Source organism: Prunus mume, linkage group LG4, assembly GCF_029339155.1.
Source record: "Prunus mume cultivar Tortuosa linkage group LG4, ASM2933915v1, whole genome shotgun sequence".
NCBI classification, from domain to species: Eukaryota; Viridiplantae; Streptophyta; class Magnoliopsida; order Rosales; family Rosaceae; genus Prunus; species Prunus mume.
In genome coordinates, this window is record NC_142701.1 from 14,533,744 (window position 1) to 14,557,779 (window position 24,036).

Here is a 24,036-nt window from a genome sequence, read left to right on the forward strand (position 1 = left end):
GATATGAATTTTCATTATATGATGAGCACACGTCATTCTTGTCAATAAAAAGATTTTATTACAGTTGAACATTACTATCGTGTTGATGTATTTATTGATGTGATAGATTACATATTGAGAGAGTTAAATGATAGATTTCTAGAGCAAATAGCTGAACTTCTTATTCTTAGCTTAGCATTGGATTCTCGTAATCCTTCAAATAATTTAATATTGGGCATCTATGTAAACTTGCTGAGAAATTATATCATGCTGATTTTAGTTCAAGTGACTTGAAAGCTTTAAAAATTGAGTTGAGGATATTTTCAAAATGATATGCATAGTCTTCTCTACTTTAAAGACCTCACCACTCTTCCTCAGTTATATCAACAATTGGCGGAAACTACTTTGGCAAAAAATACCATTTGCTTTACATGTTGATTCAGTTGGTGTTGACTCTTCCTGTTTCTATAGCAACAACAGAACGAGCTTTTTAATGTATGAGAATTATTAAGAATAGACTTCGGAGCACCATAGCTGATGAATTCCTTACTGATTGTATGATTCTCCACATTGAAAGAGAGTTTGCTAATAAGATCGATAATGAAGATATAATTGAGGAATTTAATATTTCTAAACCTCGTAGGGTAAAGTTTTATATTTAAATAATTTAGTTTTGTGGTGCATTGCATTTACTTCTTGTTTTTTTGTTAAGCTTTTATTTATGTATAGATATGCATATTTGAGGGTAAGGCTCATTACGCCCCCCCTGACTAGGTCTTATAGTTCAAGTGATTATAAAAGTATTTACCTTTACACTCAAGATCTTAGGTTTAATTCCTTTCTCCCTCAATATGACTTGTATAAAATTAGAACAAAAAATGAAGAGTGGTATCTCACTGATGGCTCGGCCCTCCCCGAAAGGGGGCCTTCTTCACCTTCCACCTAAGTTGCGCAGGAAATGCCCAAATTTTAGCTAAAAAAATTATTTTCAGATTTTTAATCACTAAAGGGATCCTCGAGCACTGCTCAAGGGATCTCGAAGAGGATTAGACCCTAGAGAGGATTTGAGCAATGCTCCTCGAAGGATCCTTGAGTTATTATATTTCTAAATCCTGAAATTTTAAATTTCCCTAAAATATTCATGCATGATTTCTAACAACTAGCAGTATCATGGGATAATGATATAGAATGCCTATTCAAAACAAGGACACCACCAGCCATGCTGCTACTATTATATCATTGTCACTAACACCAATATGTTTATTGATATTTTGTCCTTGCTCACCATTATCATCTTTATCTCTATCTCTATAGTAGGGCCATCATCACCAATCACAACTATGTATTATCAAGAGATTAATTTAATCAGATCCAAGTCAAATTCAACCCAAGTAAAACCCAGGACCCCTATGTGTTTCACAAGCTTAGCAAAGAAATAAAACACTCTGGCCAATGGGTTCTACTACAGTGGTGGCGACTTCCCCCTTCCCTCATGGCACCCCAGTTTGAAATTCCATGTGTGCAAATTGGCACTTGAGCCCCCTCCCCTTAGAGTAGTATCGTTGTATCAAAAATAAATAAATAAATAAAACACTTTGAAAATTGAAGAGGCGTTTGGTATCCTATTCAAATAGGGAACTCAAAAACTTTGATTCTTCTTATAAACATGGAGTTCTTAAATCTATTTTTAAGATTCAAAAACTTGTTTGGTATGGAACTTGAAAATTGTTTTCAAATCTTAAAAACTTGTGGGTTTTGAGAACTTGTTTTTAAAATAATAGGTTTTTTAGGTTGACATAAAAAATTTAGGGAAAAAAAAAGAATAAATAGATCTTTTTTGCTTTTTCCAAAATTTTTAATAATTGGGGTGTTTTTTTAGTTGTTCTTGAGTTTGAGTTTTTAAAAATAGGGTTACCAAACAGGTTTTCTTTGCTTTGGACTCAAATTCTGTTTTTAAGTTTAGAAAGTTGGATTCAAGTTGAATCTCAAACAGGCCCTGAATTCCTCATAATGTACATATATACATGTATATATGTATATATATAAACACATATATACATATATAATATATATAATATACATATAGATATATACACTTATATATTATTATTATATACCCATATACACATATACATATTAAAATTATAATAATAGCATACATGTATATATGTAATATATATATATTATATTATATATTATAATACATATATATACATATATGTGTATATATATTATACCCATGTATGTATTATAATATACATATACACACGTATATACACATATACATTATATATTATATATGTATATATATTATAATATACCCATGTATATATATATATATAATATACATATATATATATATTACACACACACACATATATATATTATATTATTTTATATGTATATATACATATATATTATATATATTATAAAATACATATATACATATATATATATATAGATATTTTTGAAAAAAAAAATCTAGTCCCAGTCCAAGCATACACCAAACACAGGATAAGTATTATCCAACTTAGACCAAACCAAGACAATTCCTAAGCATAGTTCATGCCAAGACAGTCCTGTATAACAAACAAGCCCCTACATTTCTGCCAATAACAATTTAATATGTGTGCATAAGTTTTTCTTTTTGAGTTTTCCAATCACAAAAGGAAACGTATCCTTTACAAAATTTGTAATGTATTGCATCAATAAGAGTTTGGTAGGATGCCTAACCACATAAAGAGTTGGGTAGGATGCCTAACCAACTCTCAGTTGGACCTAGCAAGTAAAACATGGGTAATGATTTCCCCACTCAATTTTATCCACTTACACTCCTTTTTTAGTTATAAAATGGAGTATAAGTGGATAAAATTAGAGTGGGGAAATCACCACTCTAAAACAATACCTATAAATTATAATTATGAAGGAGGTTAGTCGTACTTATCATAGCTGGAGACCACCTTGGAAATTTGAGATGGCCAAACCTTTTTTTTAAATATAACCAGGCTTGGCCGACTTAGTTTTGCCCTGTAGGAAAGGAAATGGCATGTTGTATTGTATTGTACCATCCGTCTTCTAAGATAGTTCTAATTCAATACATGACAAGGTTGCAGAAAACAATCCATGCATAATTCAAAGAAAACAACTTTTCTATAGATTCTAATTTATCAGTCAACGTTGAGTTTGGAAAATTGATGAGATAGGACTTTTTATATTGTTTTTTTCAAAAACATTTTGAGTTTCATTTAATTTGGGGCAAAAATGTGTTAGTTTAATTATTCATTTCAATATGTAATGTCCGATTTCGTAATGCTTGACAACCTATGTGTCATTTTGCCTACTCATTTATCGTATTAAAGGTTTACTCCTCCTATAGCATGAGGCAATGCGACAATTATTATTCTAAAATTGTATGGGCCTCAATTTATTTAAATGTTGGAAAGTAGAAACATGTAGAATCATTGAACGTATTTTTCTTTATTACAAAATGAACCCCAATTCAGCTCATGCTTTGGAGATGAAAATGTTGATGTAACAAAAGACAAATAAGGTTTGCTTTTCTTTTGGAAATGCTCTAATGCAAGACTGTTGGGAGGATGGCATCAATGATCACCACCTCTTACTATTGCTCTTTGATTTTCTCTTACATTAATTCTTCCACCTTTACAAAATAAGTGAAATTAACACGAAGATACGTAATAATGAAGCACCGAAAATATGTGGCAAGACTGGCCAAGAAAACTTACATATTAGGCCTAGACCACACTAAGTGACCCATATTTCTCTCTCTTCTAACAGAAACTTAATGCAACAAATCCAAAATATTCTCTCTTTAATTCAAATACCGAATTGAATCAAATCCAAATTTAAAAGTAAGGACTACATTCATCTAATGGTCCAAATTTAAGTCAAAATTTACATCCTTCTATTGGAAAAAAGACAAATTTATATTGATTGAAAATGTAAATAAGAATATAAATATGGCTTTACATCACCCAAATTTACATCCCCATTAGAGATCCTCTCAAAGATTATGTTCAGTTAATAGCATTGTCCCGACAAATACACGAATATACATGCAAAATAAAAAATAGTCGTAGATTTTGGTATATTGAACTAATATATGCACATACATCAAGTGTTTGCTTTGGTGAATACCAAAAGTTTGTGCGTAAAATACCACAAAGCCGATTGTAAATTGTTTGTGTGTGTTGAGCTCTGTTGTTTGGTGCATGGGTGGGCATAAGCCCAAGAACAGAAAACAAAACCAAAATCCAACCAGGAATAGAATAGATATGGGCCTGAGCACGCATCTCACCATGATGGATCAATCAAAGGTAAAATAAGAAGAAAACCCAATTTTCCTTAAGTAGTAATTGTTAAATTCAAATATATGGCCAGTGATCCACTACTAACAACATCGATATTGTCATCAACTTAACTACCTACAAAGCCAAGTAGGTATGGAGTTTTATCACAAAAGGCCTTGGTAATTTTAGTAGTGGAACAATTCATTATATATTTTATTTTATTTAGTCAAGTTTCCGATGTGGGACTTATATTCTTCAATAGTAATCACCTATAACCATTGTAACACCACGTGATGGTGTGAAAGTAAAATTAAAAAATTACTCAATAAGTGCTATGTACTATAATTTGGAACTCCGGTAGTAAACTGTGCTCCAAAATGCGCGAAAAGTTGGTGTACCAAATAGGATTGTTGGTTTCAAGTGAGATGGGCCAAGATCATTCATCACGTTCTTCACACATCAAAATAGAACCTCTGTAGGTAGAGAGCAACTTTAAAAATAATTTTTCATTTGGAGGCCTCAAACGTTGGTTCCAAATATAGTATTGGCACGGCATCTATATCTAGAATCCATGCAATTGACAATCTCAGTACATGATCGTTGTTTCCTCCTAGTCCTTATTGATAATAAATCAGAATAAGAAGAGAAAGGAAGGGATTGGAAAAGGTCCTACTATATATCAATACATAGCTATATTAACTATCAATCACTAAAATTTAAAAACTTTCAACTATATATGTGTGTAATCTTGTGAAGGAAAGACGAACAAATAAAAAGGGTCTGATGTAGACACGCCATTAAAAATGTGCCATCGAAATATATTTTTGTTATAGTGTAACAATAGTGTCCATGCACAGTTAAAAAAAGCAAGAGCGGGGGTAAATTTTACACCCTAAACCCTAAGGCTAATAATCGACCAATACGGTGTTGAAGATGTTTGGCTCACCATGATGAGGGAGAAGGAAGGGAACTAAAAGCTGCAAGAGGAGCAGTGGGAGGATAAGAAGATGTCGTAAGAAAGGAGCAGTTGCGTGCCGAAGACCGGTCGTCGTTGACCAGGCGACCGGTCGCTTTGTACCAAGAGCTCAAGTTGTATATTCATCTCTAGCACGCTGTTTGACATTTTTGGCGTGTTTTGACTTGGTTTTTCCTATTGTTTTAGGGTTTTCTAGCCTAATATAATAGGGTTTTAGTTTCTTATTCCTAACTAACTTATAACAAAAGTCCTATGCATTATAAATAGGACTTTTAGGGTTAGGTTAAAATAAGAGAGAAGAGAGAGAGAGACACAAAATAATTCAAGAGGGAATTCTAGGGTGTTTACAAGAGCATCAAAGGGTTAGGATGAGAGAAAAGAGAACTAGGGTTCTTGTAAGAGCTAATGGGGTTCAAGTTGTTCTTACATATTAGTGAATTTCTCGGGTGGATCACCAAGAGGACATAGGCATAAGGCTGAACTTCTATAAATCTTTGTGTCCTTGTGTGTTTACTTTTCGATTCGTGTATGTGCTTTATCATTGCGTGGCTCAATATCTTGGAATGTTTCATGCAAAGGGCTATATATCCTCCCAAGCTCATATGGTTAGAAACTCTTGCTTCTAATACGTACCCAAAATCCCTTTTTTTCCCTCACAAACATCCAAGTGTAATTAAAAGCAAAAGAAGATAGAAGAGGGTTAGAGAAGATGCCTTTCTCTGGGACCAAATGAGCACATCATCTTCGGTTGTAGTATGTTGGGAACATCGACTCATATTCTAATCACTCCAAAACATAGAATATACAAATAATATGAATAATATATCACTCCAAGAAGATCATTGAAGATTTGTAGATCACTCCAACTCAAAAATAGTTTTTTTTTTTAAATTAAAAAAAAAAAAAAAAACTCTAGGAATCTCTATTTCTCTATTTCTACATATCAATCAAAAGCTGAAAATTATCAACAAGTTTCCGTCCAAGAAGAAGCATATATATGCCAGCTAAATGGCTGTTAAGTTTTTAATTGACTAGAGATTTTTTGTTGCTGATATTCTTGCATTAATGGTATGAAAACAGCTGATTATTATATATGCGGTTGCGTATGGTTGTCTGATATAGACTGATCATGAGTGAGTGAGACCACTAACCATCATGAAAAAAGAAGATATTGACCTAATATACACACCAAAAAATAGGTACAAACCTATGCCAAAGTCATAAGCACGCCAAGCTACACATAGTCTCGCTTTAGCAAGCCTCAAGTAGCCTCACTTGCCTTGAATATTCATAAAATGAATCATTATAGTAGTAGTTGGCATCACTATCATTATATAAATTAAATAACTACATTTGAGGCGGACACCAATGTGGAATTAATCAGTCTCCATTATTAACAACAGTAATAAAAGATAGGTTATGTATTGTCCAATTAGTGCAAGACATAACATTAATTTTTAATTGGGGCCAAAAAATTTATAAAAAAAATTGTATATATATTTTTAAATTTTTTAAATTTGGATCAAAGATCATCATTTGAAACCCATGTGGATGAACGGACAAGATCTCTGCAAATTGTGAAGAAAAAAAAATCCAAGACATGCTCTCACTAGCGTACATGATCATCTGCGCACCTACCTTGACCAAAAAAAGTAGTACTTGTTTTTGTTTTTCTTATTTCTCTATCTTTCAGGCATTTTGCTGAGCACAAGCATGTGAACGATGCTGGCTTCAGTCAAGGACCATTTTGCCAACCCAATAAATGTATGAGAAACTGTAAAAAGGAAAGCCTTTGACTGTGGCAACTATAAGAGACTCTTTCTTTTCTTTTCTTTTCTTTTCTTTTGCTAACGATGCAATAAGAGCTCGACTTGTACTTTAGTTGAATACTGCTTTGGGGAGTGATATAACTCTCCCCAAATTAATACCATGTCTGTAGCGAAAACAAATAAACCAGATCTACTTACTTTTTTCATCAGATTTATTTACTTTGATTGCCTTCGATATGTAGTGCTTAGGTCCGATGGTTCAGCGCTCGGGTTTAGAATTCAGGATTCAAGTTCTTAGATAATATTTAATTATGAACTGATTTTATTTGAGAATATGATATAAAATTGAAACTTATTGGATCAATTTCAATGGGAATCGATGGGAATTCCTAATTCAAACTTAGATCTCTAGGTAAATATTGGAACAGATTGAATATGTGCGCACAAGAGGCACATGCACTGTACAGCAAAGTTTACCTTTTTTTTTTGGGGGTCAAATTGCTAGCTCTCTCTCTCTCTCTCTCTCACTGTGGGAGTTGGTAGCCCATCATACATCCATTCTTTGACCTGTTTGCTTAAGACAGGCTCATCTTCATTGACTTCATGCACTCACCAACTTTGAACTGAACAGTAATTTAATTCACATCACTTTCATTTTATATGTATATGGACAAATAATAATAATAAAATTTCCTTCTGGCTGGCCATCTTAGTTTTCCTTGAAACTGTCAATGCCACAACTATTTTTCATTTCCTGGGTTACACACAAAATCTGTCGTTGAACTTAGACTGACATAATCTAATTGCGTTGAATAAGTCAAGCCCGCCATTTTGTATTTTTAATAACCAAATTACCAAATGTTGTTTCTTCTGATTGCAAGATTAACAAGGCTTCAACAAATATATATTTATCTTACCAAAAAAATAAAAGTATATAGTGGTCACTATAAGTAGTCAAACTTGTAGTACTGCATTATAAAAATAATTAAGTTTATGATATATCATGTTGTTGCAGACACCATCAGCACGTACGACAAAGGGAGCATGAAGTTCCAAACCATGAATGGCCATCCAGCAAAAAGGGACTTTCATTTTAACATGTCGTTCCAAAAGTAAAGAATATCTTCTTCTTGATGATAATGCATATGCATAAATGAACAAAGAACGGAAAAAACAAAACAAAGCACAAAATACAAGGAGGGTTTAAGTAAGACTAATCTTCACCATTTAAATTCATGTGATTTTAAAGTTGATATATATATGTACGGACATCCTCTTGTATATATATAGTTATTTTCTTATCTGGATGTTTGTAAGTTATTATAGTGTAGATACCATTGTAAATAAATGGGAAAGCAATGAGAGATAGTAAAAATACATGACGTGTAGATGATAATAACGTCCGGACATCTACATAGGAGAATTTATATTTATAATTAGCAGTAAGATACAAACAATTATTCGTCATGAACTTACAATTTCAGGTTGTTGAAAATAAGTATGTTTGTTGCTTCAAGATTATCAATGACCAGTTGACAACTCAGTTCGTATGCTTCATGTCTCTATCAATTTTTTCTTTGCAGCACATTCTGAAGTGTTATTTTTAAAACTACACTCTTCTCAAGTATCTTAAAATTTTTGTGAGGGTTTATAATTTTAGTGGTAAAATATTTATTTTAAAATTATAACACGAGTTCGATTCTTATTTTCTTAATTATATTGTCCGAATACAAAAAACATAATATTTGAATCGAAAAACACATTTCCAAATTAAGAGGGAAAACACATTTTCAAAATCAAGAAAAATGGTTTTTTTGTTTGGTTAACTTTCTCCTATAGTAGTAGTAAGCTCAAGCAAATTGTGCAGAGACTGACTTCCATGTCAAGGACGGCGTGTTCTACCAAAAAGAAATAGGGAGCTTTTACTCAGCACATTGTGCGAAGACTGACTTCCATGTCGAGGATGGCATGTACTACCAAAAAGAAATAGGTACCTTTGCTCAGAGAGAGAGAGAGAGAGAGAGAGCTCTTCTCTATGTTCCTTCCTTTTGGGTATCAAAATGTAATACAGCCAAAAATTAGCATCATGAGCCTTTGATCATTTCAGCAATTTTTTATTTCCTACACAAATCTACACAAATTTTTTATTTTCTATCCGGGCCTATCTATCCAACAAAACTATTTCACCAAAAAAAGACTATATTTATTAGTATAATTTCACATGTGGGACAATTTAGCATCAATTTGTACAATAATGCAGCCAAGTATCATTTACAGCCAATATATAGTAACATCGTGTTTTGTGTGTGAATTTAGCATTATCATCCCTCTTAATAGACCACATACCTATAATTTTTATTTTAGAACAGTTGATATAGATCCAAATTCCTATCGAGGAGTTGGATTTAATCCTTAGATTTAGTGACTTTGATCCAAGTCCTTTGATTTTTGTGAGAATTACATTCCATTATTTTTTGTTCAAATCTTATGACTTGAATCGAAATCATTTATGTCATATTGCCTATTGCCATAACAATGTGTAATAGTATTTTATGTATCCGTACAATTTTATTTTGTCTATTTTTGTGTCTAACTTATGTGTTTTCTAATTTATAGTTCCTAACTTATAGGTAACATTATTTATCACTAAATATCTAATAATCCCTGTATGTCAGATACATAATTTAAGTTTAATCCCTTTTATCCCACCACCAATTATAAGAAAATAACATTAAATTTAGATACCTATATTTATCTTAAAATCAACACAACGAGAAAAGTAATAAATGTCAAAAGACCCACATCTAAAACAAAAAAGGAAAGGACTAAACCCAATAACAGTTAATCATTTTAAACCTAGATCTAAAAAGCCCTTTTTATTTCCAACTATAAGGTATGCATATTAATTTGTGACCAACTTTGATTGCTTTTGGTGGAAGGCCCTGTCTGGTTGGGCTGGAAGAAATTTTACGAAATGATGTTTCTTGTGACCAACTTTTTTGCTCTCATTAATAATCTAGCCCTTTCCTAACCAAAAAGAAAAGGAAAAGGAGGAAGATGCATGCGATAATATTGATGGGACAATTTGTTCTGGCAATGAACATAAAAAATTAAAAAATATGAAAAAGTAAAAACTTGTACATGTAGTAAAAATATTGATTAGTTGAATCGTATACTAAAACCAAAATACAATTATTATGAGAAAATATAATTTATAAACACCAAAGTTGACTTGGAATTATTTTATTTTACCTCTAATTTCTCTCTCTCTCTCTCTCTCTCTCAGTCACACAAACAGTTGAGGATGGATAAAATATTCGAAAAAATGGGGCTTGGTGGATTTTTATTTTATTGTCGGCGTCTGTAAGCAAAACCTTTGTATCTATATAAAGTGGGGTTCCCATGCATCAAACATCACAGACTCATCAGTATTATTTGTGCTAAGCAACTAACTCAAGCAACCCGTCCTTGTTCCTTCCCTCATCATCACCAGCCAGTTTTTGCAGATCGGTGAGTTCTCAACAGCCAGTTCCTTCACATATGTACTCAAATATATATATACAAGAGTTCAAATGGATGAACATCAGGCCAGCTTTTAGAATCTCTCATTTGCCCTAGTAGTTTTTTTTTTTTTTTTTTTCTGTATTTCTACCAAAGAGGTGAGGTAGGTAAGACAGAAATGGAAATTCGAACTCTGACCTTACCTCTTGGTTAAATACTCTCAACCAATGGAGCTACAAGTCTACGAGAGCTTCGTCGTAGATAGATTAATATTTTCTAATCATATTATTAGTACTCAAGAATCATACTAATTTTTTCTGTGCTCCATTCATGCAGTTAATACAAGAAGAAACTTTTTGTACTAATTAATTAAGTGATCAAGAGAAGATGTGGAGGATGAAGTTTGGAGAGGGGGCAAATGACCCCTTGTTGTTCAGCACAAACAACTTCCATGGAAGGCAGACATGGGAGTTTGACCCAGATGCAGGTACTCCTGAAGAGAGAGCAGAGGTTGAAGAAGCTCGTGAAAATTTCTACAGAAACCGCTTCAAGGTTCAGCCCAGCAGTGATCTCCTCTGGCGTTTTCAGGTAATTATTATAAATTTTGGGCGGCCTGCTTTAATTGTTTACTAATATATTTTTTTTAAGGTATAGTTTATTTGCACCACATTAGTGGAGAGATACACACATGTTGAAGATTTGGATGAATCTCAAGAAGATTATGCCTTCCTCTGATAACAACAAGAAAACATTTAAATATTTTAAATTCCAACCCCAATCCGTTCTTTCTGTCGTATATGATTTCATGTTAATACTTAAAAAAACGTGATATAAATATATAATTTTTTTCTTTTTTACAAATTACTCCACCAATTGCAAAAGTTTCTAAAAAGTCCACTGGTGAACCTGCGTGAACTTAGGAAAGTCATGTGATTTTTTTTTGCGGTAAAAGTCCACTGGCCAACTTTGTTTGACCACTGGTTGGACCATTTCTTTAAATGGTGGGATGTAGATACTGATTGGACTTAATCTGGGACTTAGCAATATTTAAAGCAACCCACAATACTTAATGATATGTATACAAATACTGAATAGTGTATTTCTTTGTATACAAATGGTTGTCCTTTGATTAAAATTTAATTAGTCCAAACTAATTATAATTAAGTAAAGTCTCCCTAAATTAAGTAAATTTAGGTTTTAGCCCAAAAAAAAAAAAAATCACTTTTGGAAAAAGCCAAAGATTTTTCAAAAAAGACATAAAAACCTCTCAACTTTCAAATTAAAGACATACAAATGTAAAAGATTCTTTAGGAAATTCAAAAATAAATAAAGACAATTTTATCCATTTTGACTTTTTTACAAAATTTCTCTCTTCTTTGTGTTTTTCCAAAGTCTTCCTAATAATTATCAGTATGACCTATTAACTCCTTTTTTTTTTAAAAAAAAAAAGTAAGCGATAATTGTATTCATAATTTAGACACCAAGAATTTGAAGCACAGTAACCTTAAACTAATGTTTTTATTACCAATGGGTCAAGAGTTTGAGGAGCCTTGAACAGGCCAATGTTAACCTTAATTAAAGATAACCCTTTGTTGGTGAATTAAGACCCTTTGTTGGTGAATTAAGAGAATAATCCATATGTTAACCTTCACATTGAGTACAAGTCAGAGCAAATAATTAATTTTAGTGGTGATGAGACAGTTATATACACTTGTATTAGGTGAGTGAAAAGGAAAGGGGAAGGGCCCCAGAAAGGCACAGCTTTTCCCCCATCACATTTTTCATGTAATTGTACCAAATCAGACAAAGAAAATCTCAAAATTGTATTATTGGTTATAAATTAATGCAATGTTCCCACTATTAATCTTTGTTTATTAATTTTTTTTCGTTGACCAATGGCAGATGTTAAGAGAGAGAAACTTCAAACAAGAAATTCCACCAGTAAGAATTGGGGAGGGTGAGGAAATCACATATGATCAGGCCACAGCTGCGTACAGGAGGGCTGCTACCTTTTGGAATGCCTTGCAATCACCTCATGGGCATTGGCCTGCTGAAAATGCTGGCCCAAACTTTTACTTTCCACCCCTGGTAATTACTACTCTTCATCTCACAGTAAAAAAATTGATCATTTACCATAAAAAAAAATATTTACAGTAAAAAAAAAGAGATGCTGTAAGTGACACTGTGACAGTAAAAAAAAATTGGGTTTCTTTTTGGTGCACAAGTATTTGACAACTAACCAACTGTTACATTATTTCAATGCAGGTCATGGCTGCATACATTCCAGGATATCTTAATGTTATTTTCACACCTGAGCATAAGAAGGAAATCTTGCGTTATACATACAACCATCAGGTAATTAGAAGCTATTAATTCAAAGGATCAATTATTTCTTATTATGTTTTGTTTTGTGGTTGAGTTTATTGAATTATGAACTTGTCTACTGCAGAATGAAGATGGTGGGTGGGGATTGCACATAGCAGGGCCTAGTATGATGTTCACCACATGTCTTAACTACTGTATGATGCGTATACTCGGAGATGGCCCCGATGGCGGTCGTGACAACGCATGCGCAAGGGCACGAAAGTGGATTCTTGACCGTGGGGGTGCATACTATGCTGCATCATGGGGAAAAACTTGGATGGCGGTATGACATACTTGATTGAAATACAGATAAAATGTTGTTGTACTGCGAAGGATGCATGCTTAATGAATATGTCTAGAAAGAAGATCTTTATTGTTCAAATGATTGAACTTAATTATTGTGTTGCAGATCCTTGGTGTGTACGATTGGGAAGGCAGCAACCCCATGCCCCCGGAGTTTTGGAGTTACCCTACTCTGCTTCCTTTTCATCCATGTAAGCACAATTTTCTTGCAGAGTCCCTTATTTTTACTGAAGTTTGCTACTTATGATAAGTCTTTATAGTATTTTTTTTACTTTCTGGTTCTAACTAGTACTGCTTCTTGTGTGCAGCAAAAATGTTCTGCTACTGCAGGTTGACTTACCTACCTATGTCTTACTTTTATGCCACAAGATTTGTTGGTCCAATCACTCCTCTTGTTGAAGAATTGAGACAAGAAATTTACCGTGAACCATACAGCGAAATTAACTGGAGTACAGTGCGCCATTCGTGTGCAAAGGTGAGTTTATTTTTCTGTTCGTGAATTCATATACGCAACTTTAATATAATGTTCTTGAAATTTTACTCAAATACACAAGCTGACTTTGCTGTACATTGTTGATCAATGCAGGAAGATAACTACTATCCCCATGGCAGGGTTCAACGTTTTATGTGGGACAGTCTTTACACAGTTGCTGAGCCTCTTCTTAAGATCTGGCCCTTCAAGAAGATCAGAGACAATGCTATTCAATTTACAATTGACCAAATTCATTATGAAGATGAGAACAGTCGCTATATTACGATCGGATGCGTGGAGAAGGTAATGAAATTAGCTAGAAGAAGAAAGATATGGAATGTGTAAAAGAATGCCTGATGGTTATTTTAGTGATCTAATAATGCCATTTGAATTGGACAGCCATTGATGATGCTTGCTTGCTGGGCCGAGGATCCTAGTGGAGAAGCTTTTAAGAAGCATATTCCTAGAGTTACAGATTATATATGGCTTGGAGAGGATGGAATCAAGATGCAGAGTTTTGGCAGCCAGTCATGGGATTGTGCTCTTGTAATTCAAGCTTTGCTTGCTGGGAATCTCAATGCTGAAATGGGACCTGTACTTAAGAAAGCACACGAATTCCTGAAGATATCTCAGGTTCCCTATTTAATCCATAAAGAATTTTCTTTAATAATATTTCAAATGTTTCCGTTATTTTGAGATTTTCTGTTGGCCTAAAATATTAATCCTGTATGTAACATTGTAGGTGAGGATCAATACTTCCGGCGACTACTTAGCTCATTTCCGTCACATCTCTAAGGGAGCATGGACTTTCTCTGATCGGGATCATGGATGGCAAGTTTCCGATTGTACTGCAGAGGCATTGAGGGTAATTGATTTTAATCATGCACTTTACTCAAGTTGAAGACTGAGCTTCAACTATGATGACAATGGGGCTGACTTGTAACTTTTTTGTTTCAGTGTTGCTGCCTGTTTGCAAATATGTCCCCAGAAGTTGTTGGTGAGCCAATGGAAGCTGAGTGTATGTATGATGCTGTCAATGTCATAATGTCTCTTCAGAGTCCAAACGGTGGTGTATCAGCCTGGGAGCCAACAGGAGCACCAAAATGGTTAGAGTGGCTCAACCCCGTGGAATTTCTCGAGGACCTTGTCATCGAATACGAGTACATCGAGTGCACTTCATCTTCAATCCAGGCCTTAATTTTGTTCAGGAAGTTGTACCCTGGGCACAGAAGGAAAGAGATCAACAATTTCATCACAAGGGCTGCAGACTACATTGAAGACATACAATATCCTGATGGCTCATGGTATGGAAACTGGGGAATCTGCTTTGTGTATGGTACCTGGTTTGCAATCAAAGGGTTGGAGGCTGCAGGCAGAACATACAACAATTGCGAGGCAGTACGCAAAGGTGTTGACTTTTTGCTCAAAACTCAAAGGGAAGATGGTGGTTGGGGAGAGCACTACACCTCATGCACAAACAAGGTATTAGAATTCTTCTACTAACCTGATTGTAATCAAATTCATTTGCAAAGAAAGCATAATCCTCATAATATTTCCCTTTTCTATGTCTTCAGAAATATACAGCTCAAGACAGTACAAATTTGGTTCAAACTGCACTTGGATTGATGGGTCTGATTCATGGCCGGCAGGTCAGTAATGATTTAAACATCTCAGAGCTAACCTCTGCTCTCTCCATGCTCTGTTTTGATCCGTCACAATTCCCTCCACAAAACTGATCTCTAAATAATTCTAATCTTTGTTATAGGCTGAGAGAGATCCAACTCCTATTCACCGTGCTGCAAGGGTGTTGATGAACAGTCAATTGGATGACGGTGATTTCCCCCAACAGGTACTGTAGTAAAACCAAAAATGGAAAAGAAGAATGACAATACATATTACTTATATATATATATATATATACACACACACATACACTAACTATTTGTTACTCTTTTTCTATTGCAGGAACTTATGGGAGTTTTTATGAGGAATGCCATGTTGCACTATGCAGCATATAGGAATATCTTCCCATTGTGGGCTCTCGGAGAATACCGTACACTGGTTCAGTTGCCTACCAAAACGATTTGAGACTAGAACCACAAGCAAAGGAGTTCATGGACTTGCCAATACAACCAGAACCAATAAAAGCTTGTTCTAGTTGGGCCATATTTTGTCTTTTGTTATTTTATGTTTGTAGAGTTTGATGTACTTGTAACCGCTTAAGAATGAATAATCTATGCATATATATAAATATATTGTATCTTGCTTATACACAGATGTATCATCTATGAGGCACAAGGCTTCAATAAAGTAAATGAATATGAGTTTTCCTTGTAACTGCTACTTTACTACATTCTGCTCTTCAACTCCATTCACTGCATTCCTGCATGAACACCCTAGAAATGAAATAACAGATGAGGGCAATGTTTTAAAATATATAACCAAATTCCAGATTTCACCAATTGAATCTTTATTAGATGACTTCGTACTCTGCCTCACAGAATTTCTACTTTTAAGACTCTTGAAGCGTTTCTGGACTCGTCTCATCTTTTACCCGTGAAGAGCGAGAAAGTAAGCAAAGACTAGAACTGAAGAGCAGCATTTGCAGGTTGCAGTCTACAGTTGAAGATGTTGAGGGCAAACCTTCAAGAGTTTCAATGGCTTGTTCTGATATCACCTTGTCTCCCACTCCTTGGTAAGATCCCTGTTTTTACCTTTAACCCAGCCACTAGAGAGTTTATGACTCTTCATGGTTGTTGCTTCATTTGTCCGTAAATAACCAATGTTCATTATACTTGAACGCCAAGCAAGAAACCCTATTGGATGATACTCATCACTGTGTTCATCAGTAGGACACGTAGTTGCTCCATCACGAAACCCTATTAGATGATAACCTTTTAACAATTTTTGAATCTTTGTACTCCAAGACACATAATTGGTGTCATCCAACTAAGATACATGAAGTCACCAAATTTCCCAGGTGTTCCAAATTAGGGCACCAAAATTCCCAATTGGATCACACAATAGCAACTTACAAGTCAGAGCCTCAAATTCACCAATTGACAACTAATTCAACCTTCTTAACACAGAGCAAGGATCTCGCACCAATCAAAAGACCATAAATGGAATCAACTTAAGATATGAAAACATATGATGCTGTAAATGTAACATGTACATATGAAGAACACATTACGTAGGAGAGAAATCCATGATGAGCTTGAAGAAGCAAAAAGTGAACAAAAAGGTGAAAAACTTAGCTCAGAGTCACACGCGAAACAGGATCTCAGATTCTGTGTTACAGCTCTAATACTAATACCATGGAAGAAATCATTGTGCCACATCAAATCACTGTAATTCACAATTAATCAATTACAAATAGAGAGCAAATATCAAGACTAGTGAAGAAGAAAAGCAGGAGAGAGCAGAAGGGTTAGAATGGGCAGGGAAAAGCCTTATGTATATATTTATTATTAATAAAATTTATCATCAACTCTGAAATTTTTTTAAAAATATATGCTTAAAAGTAAAGGTGATATCCAAAACCAAATATAAAGTATAAAGAGAATATTCACCCCCTTGTATTTTAATAGGCTGCATAAATAACTCATTAACTTTTAAACTGTTTTCTTCCTTTACTTAATGGCGTTAAGCAGACAACACTCTTTGTATATATGTACATACACATAGATTAATCTACACGACTACACATAGAGAGGCATTGGAAACATATTGCAGTATTCTGCAAGAGCCCAAATTGGGATAGTATTCCTGTATGCTGCGTAGTGTAACATGCCATTTCTCATGAAAACTCCCATCACTTCCTGTCACGAGAAAACGAAAATAAACAAAAGATGAGCAACCTGTAGCTAGTAGTAATTAAACAATATCCTTTTTACTTTTTCCTTGGCGCAGGAGAAAATACTTCCTCATCACCGGATGTATATGATAAGAGAAATAGATGCATGGTTGTATACAACCCGGTAAGACTTGAGATTTTCTCATGCTGCAGAACAAATGGTGTTCAAGAATGGTACCTGCTGGGGGAAATCGCCATTTTCCAATTGAGAATTGATCAACATCTTTGCAGCTTGGTGAATAGGAGTAGGGTCTCTCTCCGCCTATTGCATAAATAAAAAATATAAACATGAAAACTTAGAAATTGGGAGAGGAATATGCAGAAGTAAGAGAACTGAGGAAGTGGCTGGCACATAGCTAGGTGTAAATATTCATGTACTAACCTGTCCACCATGAATTAAACCCATTAATCCCATTGCAGTCTGCACCAAATTGGATCGGTCTCCTTCAAGAGGTGTATAGATCTGTGTAACCAATTGAAGAGATTAATTTTAGTTTACTCTGAAGAGAGAATATATTTACTAATGAATCTCAGAACAACTAGGCGCATGGTATAAATTGAGCGTGCATGTGCTAGTGTGCTATGAGTATTTTGGGAATAGACCAACAAAGCCTCAACATATTTCATGTAAAGGGGGAAAGAAAAGAAAAAGAAAGAGAAAGTGAACCTTGTTTGTACAAGAAATGTAGCTCTCTCCCCATCCACCATCATCTCTCTGTGTTTTGAGTAAAAATTCAACACCTCGGCGTATAGCCTCACAATTATTGTAAGTCTTGCCAGCAGCCTCTAACCCTCTGATTGCAAACCGTGTTCCATAAATGAAGCAGATTCCCCAGTTTCCATACCTGTGATAATTATTGCCTCTTTAGTTTATTTCTCGAACACAAGTAAGAATATAAGTATGCATACCATGACCCATCAGGATTTTGTATGTCTTCAATGAACCCTGCAGCAGTTGTGATGAAATTATCTATCTGTTTCTTTCTGTGGGCAGGGTATAACTTCCTAAACAAAGCTAATGCCTGGATTGAAGATGAGGTGCACTCGACATGCCTGCATGACTCTTATGTTAGTCTTCAAGGAATGTAGTCTAGAACTTAAGGAATTACAGAATGGAAAATGTTGGATCACAAGTGTTACTCATATTCGATGACGAGATCCCCAAGAAATTCTACAGGGTTGAGCCACTGAAGGAGAAAATGAATATATGCATGTCATGATACACATTGAAACAGTGGAGATATTAAAATTCTTTGATCACTTAAAGGGATTTTTCTTACTTACCTCCAACCATTTTGGAGCTCCTGCCGGTTCCCAGGCTGATACACCACCATTTGGACTCTGGTTCAAATCATAGAATGGAGCTCATTAATACCATTATGACAAAATAAAGGGACAGTAAATAGAAAATAAAAATAACTATCTTTAGTAGTTATAAATTTCCCCATTAGAGATATACTAGTTTTTATTCAATCTAATCCTCACCTGCAGAGAAAGTATGACATTGACAGCATCATATAAACGCTCAGGTTCTAGTTGTTCACCGACGAGTTGTGGTGGCAGCATCGATAACAACAAGCAACACTGTGCGACATAACATGTGCTTGAGAAACATATACAATTGTAATGGCTCTAGCTCAACCATCAGCTTGACAAAAATAATCACCTTCAAACCTTCTGCAGTACAATCAGAAACTTGCCATCCATGGTCTTGATCAGAGAAAGTCCATGCTCCTTTAGAAATGTGGCGAAAATGGGATAAAAAGTCACCAGAAGGATTATCCCTAACCTAGAATATTACAATCCGATGCATATTTTAGCCAACTTAAAATGCAATGGGAGAAACAAAAATGCTTGATGGTCAAAGTGAAAGGAAGAAGGAAAAGGGCTTTTATAGAACTTGTAAGTACAGAAACCTGAGATTTCTTAAGGAAGTTATGTCCTTTCTTAAGTACAGATCCAAGTTCATCATTCAGATTTGCAGCAAGCAAAGCTTGAATGGCGAAACTAGCATCCCACATCTGGCTACCAAAACTCTGCATATGAGTACAATGAATCAAAAACAGAACTTTGTTGCCCAAATAGCACTTCCAACCAAGAAGCTGAAATTAAAACCTGAAATATGCAAACAGCTAACCTGCATTTTCATTCCATCTTCTGCAACCCATATGAAATCTGCAATCCTTGCAAGATGCTTCTTGTAAGGTTCTCCATTCGGATCTTCAGCCCAGCAAGCAAGCATATTTAATGGCTGCCAAATTCAAATAACTTTGCATTTTAAATAGCAGCAATGTGAATACTATTCTCATCTAATTAGTTTTTCTTCCATTATGATCTGATTACCTTTATCACAACTCCAATAGTAATGTATCGAGTATTCTCGTCTTCATAATGAATGTGTTTACTGGTTTCTTGAAGAGCCTTCTCTCTGAGCTTTTTGAAGGGCCAGCGAGTGAAAAGAGGCTCACAGATTGTGTGAAGACTATCCCACATCAAGGATTGTAACTTACCATGGGGATGGTAGTTATCCTCCTGCATTAAAAATAAAATAAAATTGAACATTCATCTTATGCATGCACAGAAATTTTTCAATAACATCAAAATGTGGTGGTGTGGCACGAATCAAAAATATTTGGTGCATGCTAACCATGTAAACTCACTTTTGCACACAGATGGCGCACTTTGCTCCATTTAATTTCATTGTAAGGTTCATTGTAGATTTCTTCTCTCAGTTGCAGAATTAGGGGTGTGATGGGGCCAACAAATCTTTTCCCAAACAAATATGACATAGACAAGTAGATCATGCGAGTATAGCAGAGCATTTTTGCTGCACATATGGAGTATCAATCAGAATGAGAAAGTTACAAACCACAGAACTATCAGTGAATTCACTTCGAAGTCAAAGTTACATCCTTTTAATTGAACTATATCCATTGTACTATACTACAATACTGTTTTCTGAGTTCTAACGGAAAAATTAAATTGCGCAAACCTGGATGAAAAGGAAGGAAAGATGGGCAGCTCCAAAGCTCTGGGGGAATAGGGTTGTTCCCCTCCCAATCATACACACCGAGTATCTATGATCAAAGAAATTTAATCATTTGAGACAGTACTAATCTACAATAAGTCATTGGTGCATAAAATTCAGCATTAAGGAATCACACTTAAAGAAATGAAAAATGGTAATCATATGAGAAGAAGATTATAATTTTGTTAGAAATGATCATACTGCCATCCAAATCTTTCCCCAAGATGAAGAGTGTGTTGCACCACCATGATCAAGAATCCATTTCCTTGCTCTTGCACAAGCATTGTCTAGACCACCATCGGGTCCTTCGCCAAGTAGACGCATACAAATGTAGTTCAGAAGTGTACAAAACATCATACTATGGCCCTCTATGTGTAATCCCCACCCACCATCTTCGTTCTGCAACGTGCAAATTTCTTTAGACTGAACTGGTATCCTTTTACATGATTAATTAATGTAGAAAACCATATAAATAATAACAATATGATTTTAACCTGGTGACAGTACATGTACCAAAGCATTTCCTTACGATGGTCTGCAGAGAAAACCATATTAAGATGGCCCGTAATATACAGGGCCATGACCTGCATTTTAAGGGAAGAAACAAAAGAAAAGAAAAAAAGGGGGAATTAATTGCTCCGAAACCCAGATGGCCAAATATATCAATTTCATCTACACATCATACTTTTGCAGTTAAGAGATAAAAAAAACTTTGTTTTGGGAGTTTGACAAAAGTAGTATGCTCTTGCATATTGTGGAAACAAATTTAAAGAGTTACAACTCACAACGGGAGGAGTATAAAACAAAGGACCAGTATGTTCAGCGGGCCAATGGCCGTGTGGTGATTGCAAGGCAGACCAATAGGCAACAGCCCTTTTGAATGCAGCGGTGGCTTTTTCATGTCTGCATTCCTCATCATCATCTTCGATTCTAACTTGGGGAATTGTTTGCTTGAAATTTCTCTCTCTGTGAAGCTACATTTATTCGTTAAAGAAAAAGTTATTAGAAAAATGAAAAAAAATGTAATCGAGTATAAAAACTTCAATTTTATCCCGTAACATGGAACATAATCCCCAACAATTCATAGTCCATACTTGGGGAATTGTTTGCTTGAATTGTTTGAGTTGATACGTTTTTGTTACTGACATATTACTTATCTCGAATAATATTAAGAGCATCCACAATTGTTGTTCAATAATTCAATTGATTGAACTATTTTGGCATCTATTAAATTAAACTGTAATTTTAGTTGCATAATGTATTAATGACTGTTTTTTTTTTTTTTTGGGTATGTTAGTCTCATGGTTAGTCTTAGGGGTGGGCGTGATCTGGTTTGGTCCAATTTTCACCTCAAATCGGAATCGAAACCGGTTCTATCTAATTTTACTGAATATATATATTTTTTTTTGAAATTGGCCATCTGGTTTGAACCAATTTCGATTTGGTTTTCGGTTTTTCCAGTTTTGAACCGGATTATTATTATTATTATTATAAATTATTGAAAGTGACTGAATCTAAAACATTGTGTGTCAAAAATGTGCCTCTCCCTATCTTGACTATATATATAGAGATATTTAATGTGATGTACCTGCATTCGCCAGAGGATTTCACTGGAGGCCTTGACCTTGTAACGATTGTTGTAAAAGTTTTGACGAGCCTCTTCAACCTCGGCTCGCTCTTGAGGTGTGCCTGCATGATGATCAAACTCCCATATCTGCCTTCCCACAAACTCGTTTGTGCTGAGCAAGTAAGGGTCAACATTTTCACCCTGAGCTCCAAACTTCAGCTTCCACATTATTAATTCTTGATGATCTCAATTAATTTGACTGAGATCACTAGAGACTACTTATAATTAATGTCGTTGTACACTTCTTAATGAAGAACTACCAAAAAGATTTTGGTTGGGAAATTTCTCAAGGGTTCTTAAACCATTTGCAATGCTTGCATTGTTTGTGATCCTCAGTATGATAAGCCTCCATATATATATATATAGAAACTCCCCAACCCACTGGCTGATGGGATATAGGAATGATATTATTGGTGGTGGATAGGGTTATGTGGGAGTAACCCACTGGCTGATGGGATATAGGAATGATATTATTGGTGGTGAATAGGGTTATGTGAGAGTAATAATAGGTAAGAGAAGAAACTTGTTCTCTTGTGATAATCAAAAGACAGAAAGTAGTGGGACACTATTTTAGATAATGATAATGTTCCTTACTTAATACAAAATGAAGAGAAAAGGGTGGCTTTATATAATAGCCACTACCAACCTAACACATTAAAAGAAGAGTAATGCTATTCTTACCACATTTGTATTTCACATTCTCATACTACCTTATGTGGTAGATGAAGTGGACAGTCAAATCAATTAAAAAAATGTCAATAAATCATAAAATAAAGAAAATGTTAAATTAATTTTAATTGATATGGTTGTTCACCTTATCTGCCACATAAGGTGGTATAAGAATGTGGTATACAAATGTGGTAAGAGTAACATTATTCTTAAAAAAACACAATTAATACCAAACATAGTTAATTCAACTAACTTCTACCACACTATTATTTTAACCCACAACTATTAACAGCCAACTATTACTAATTTACCAGTCGACTATTAATGAATTTTTAACACTGGTCACGTACTTTGCCTCTGTAGTTAATTTTTTATTAGTCTACTGATAAGTCCATAAATTTACACATTTATGTACTCTTTATACTTAGTTTTCGTTGGAGAATTTGGTTTAAAAAAGACTTATTTTATCAATTTTCAGCTTTCCAGAGCAAGTAATTTGTTTTCAACGGAAATACAACTTTTTGGTGGAGTTTTAGTACGAGACGATAAAAGCTAAGACCTTGAAGATGATTGTGAAATTTTTCTAGAATTTTCGGAGCAACCAATGAGAGCAGTCTTTGAAGTTAAGTCAGCATAAGGTGCAATCCCTTCAAAACTGTGTTGTTGTGGAAGAATGACTATTTGAAGACTTTCCTGATTTTTCCTCAATGCGTGCGATATATGGCTGGAAGATAAGACAAAAATCTACAATTTATATATTTTTTCCGAATTTTCTTGGAGGAGTAACAACCCCAAACGTGCTTGCAAAGTAACTGAAGTGTTATCCCAGTCAAAGTAGGAAGAGGAGTCAAGTATTTACCCATTTTGGATTTATGTTTTAATTAGGTTTTTCTTTATTCTTGGGCTGCTGTAAAAGCCCAGCTAGGGTAGGAATAGACATGGGTTGATTTATTTAAGCATGAGAAACAACTCCCTTGGAGACACACAAAGACTAGGAGAAATTGGAGATGCCGAAAGAGTACCGCAATTGGCTAAGTTTTATTATTTATTCCTTATGTTTTTGTTTATGTCGAATTCTATCATTATGTGTAACTAATCTTCTTTGGCAAGGGCATGATGTAGCCCTAGTATGATAATCTAGTTTTCTTATTTTACCTATCTATTGATTGCCGTTTGATGTTG

At 34.6% G+C, this 24,036-nt stretch overlaps 2 protein-coding genes across 2 annotated transcripts; one reads left to right on the forward strand and one right to left on the reverse strand.

Moving 5' to 3' along the window:
* The first annotated feature begins 10,385 nt into the window (after positions 1-10,385).
* On the forward strand, positions 10,386-16,011 carry LOC103327457 (beta-amyrin synthase-like). The gene is made up of 14 exons (XM_089049997.1): positions 10,386-10,544; positions 10,872-11,123; positions 12,438-12,623; positions 12,801-12,890; positions 12,985-13,182; positions 13,309-13,393; positions 13,511-13,677; positions 13,789-13,977; positions 14,074-14,307; positions 14,417-14,539; positions 14,632-15,156; positions 15,249-15,323; positions 15,440-15,523; positions 15,640-16,011. Exons 2-14 carry the CDS (start codon positions 10,923-10,925, stop codon positions 15,760-15,762), a joined length of 2,280 nt encoding a protein of 759 aa, XP_088906123.1. The 5' UTR covers positions 10,386-10,544; positions 10,872-10,922; the 3' UTR covers positions 15,763-16,011.
* A 1,212-nt stretch (positions 16,012-17,223) lies between these two features.
* LOC103327456 (beta-amyrin synthase-like) lies at positions 17,224-22,525 on the reverse strand. Its single transcript, XM_008229797.2, has 18 exons — positions 22,147-22,525; positions 21,344-21,532; positions 21,053-21,142; positions 20,760-20,957; positions 20,523-20,607; positions 20,191-20,357; positions 19,874-20,062; positions 19,668-19,781; positions 19,447-19,566; positions 19,197-19,319; positions 19,016-19,114; positions 18,815-18,871; positions 18,671-18,717; positions 18,440-18,583; positions 18,198-18,375; positions 17,913-17,993; positions 17,709-17,792; positions 17,224-17,495 (listed from the first exon to the last, which is right to left on the reverse strand). The coding sequence occupies exons 1-18, from the start codon at positions 22,351-22,353 to the stop codon at positions 17,376-17,378; spliced, it is 2,292 nt and encodes a 763-aa protein (XP_008228019.2). The 5' UTR covers positions 22,354-22,525; the 3' UTR covers positions 17,224-17,375.
* Positions 22,526-24,036: the final 1,511 nt, after the last annotated feature.

Coding starts and splice junctions, on each gene's coding strand:
- LOC103327457 (XM_089049997.1), top strand. CDS start 10,923: ATGTGGAGGATGAAGTTTGGAGAGGGGGCAAATGACCCCTTGTTGTTC. Junction 11,124..12,437: donor ATCTCCTCTGGCGTTTTCAG/GTAATTATTATA, acceptor GACCAATGGCAG/ATGTTAAGAGAGAGAAACTT. Junction 14,308..14,416: donor AATTCCTGAAGATATCTCAG/GTTCCCTATTTA, acceptor GTAACATTGTAG/GTGAGGATCAATACTTCCGG.
- LOC103327456 (XM_008229797.2), bottom strand. CDS start 22,353: ATGTGGAAGCTGAAGTTTGGAGCTCAGGGTGAAAATGTTGACCCTTAC. Junction 21,533..22,146: donor AAATCCTCTGGCGAATGCAG/GTACATCACATT, acceptor GAATAAATGTAG/CTTCACAGAGAGAGAAATTT. Junction 20,958..21,052: donor GGTACATGTACTGTCACCAG/GTTAAAATCATA, acceptor TGCACGTTGCAG/AACGAAGATGGTGGGTGGGG.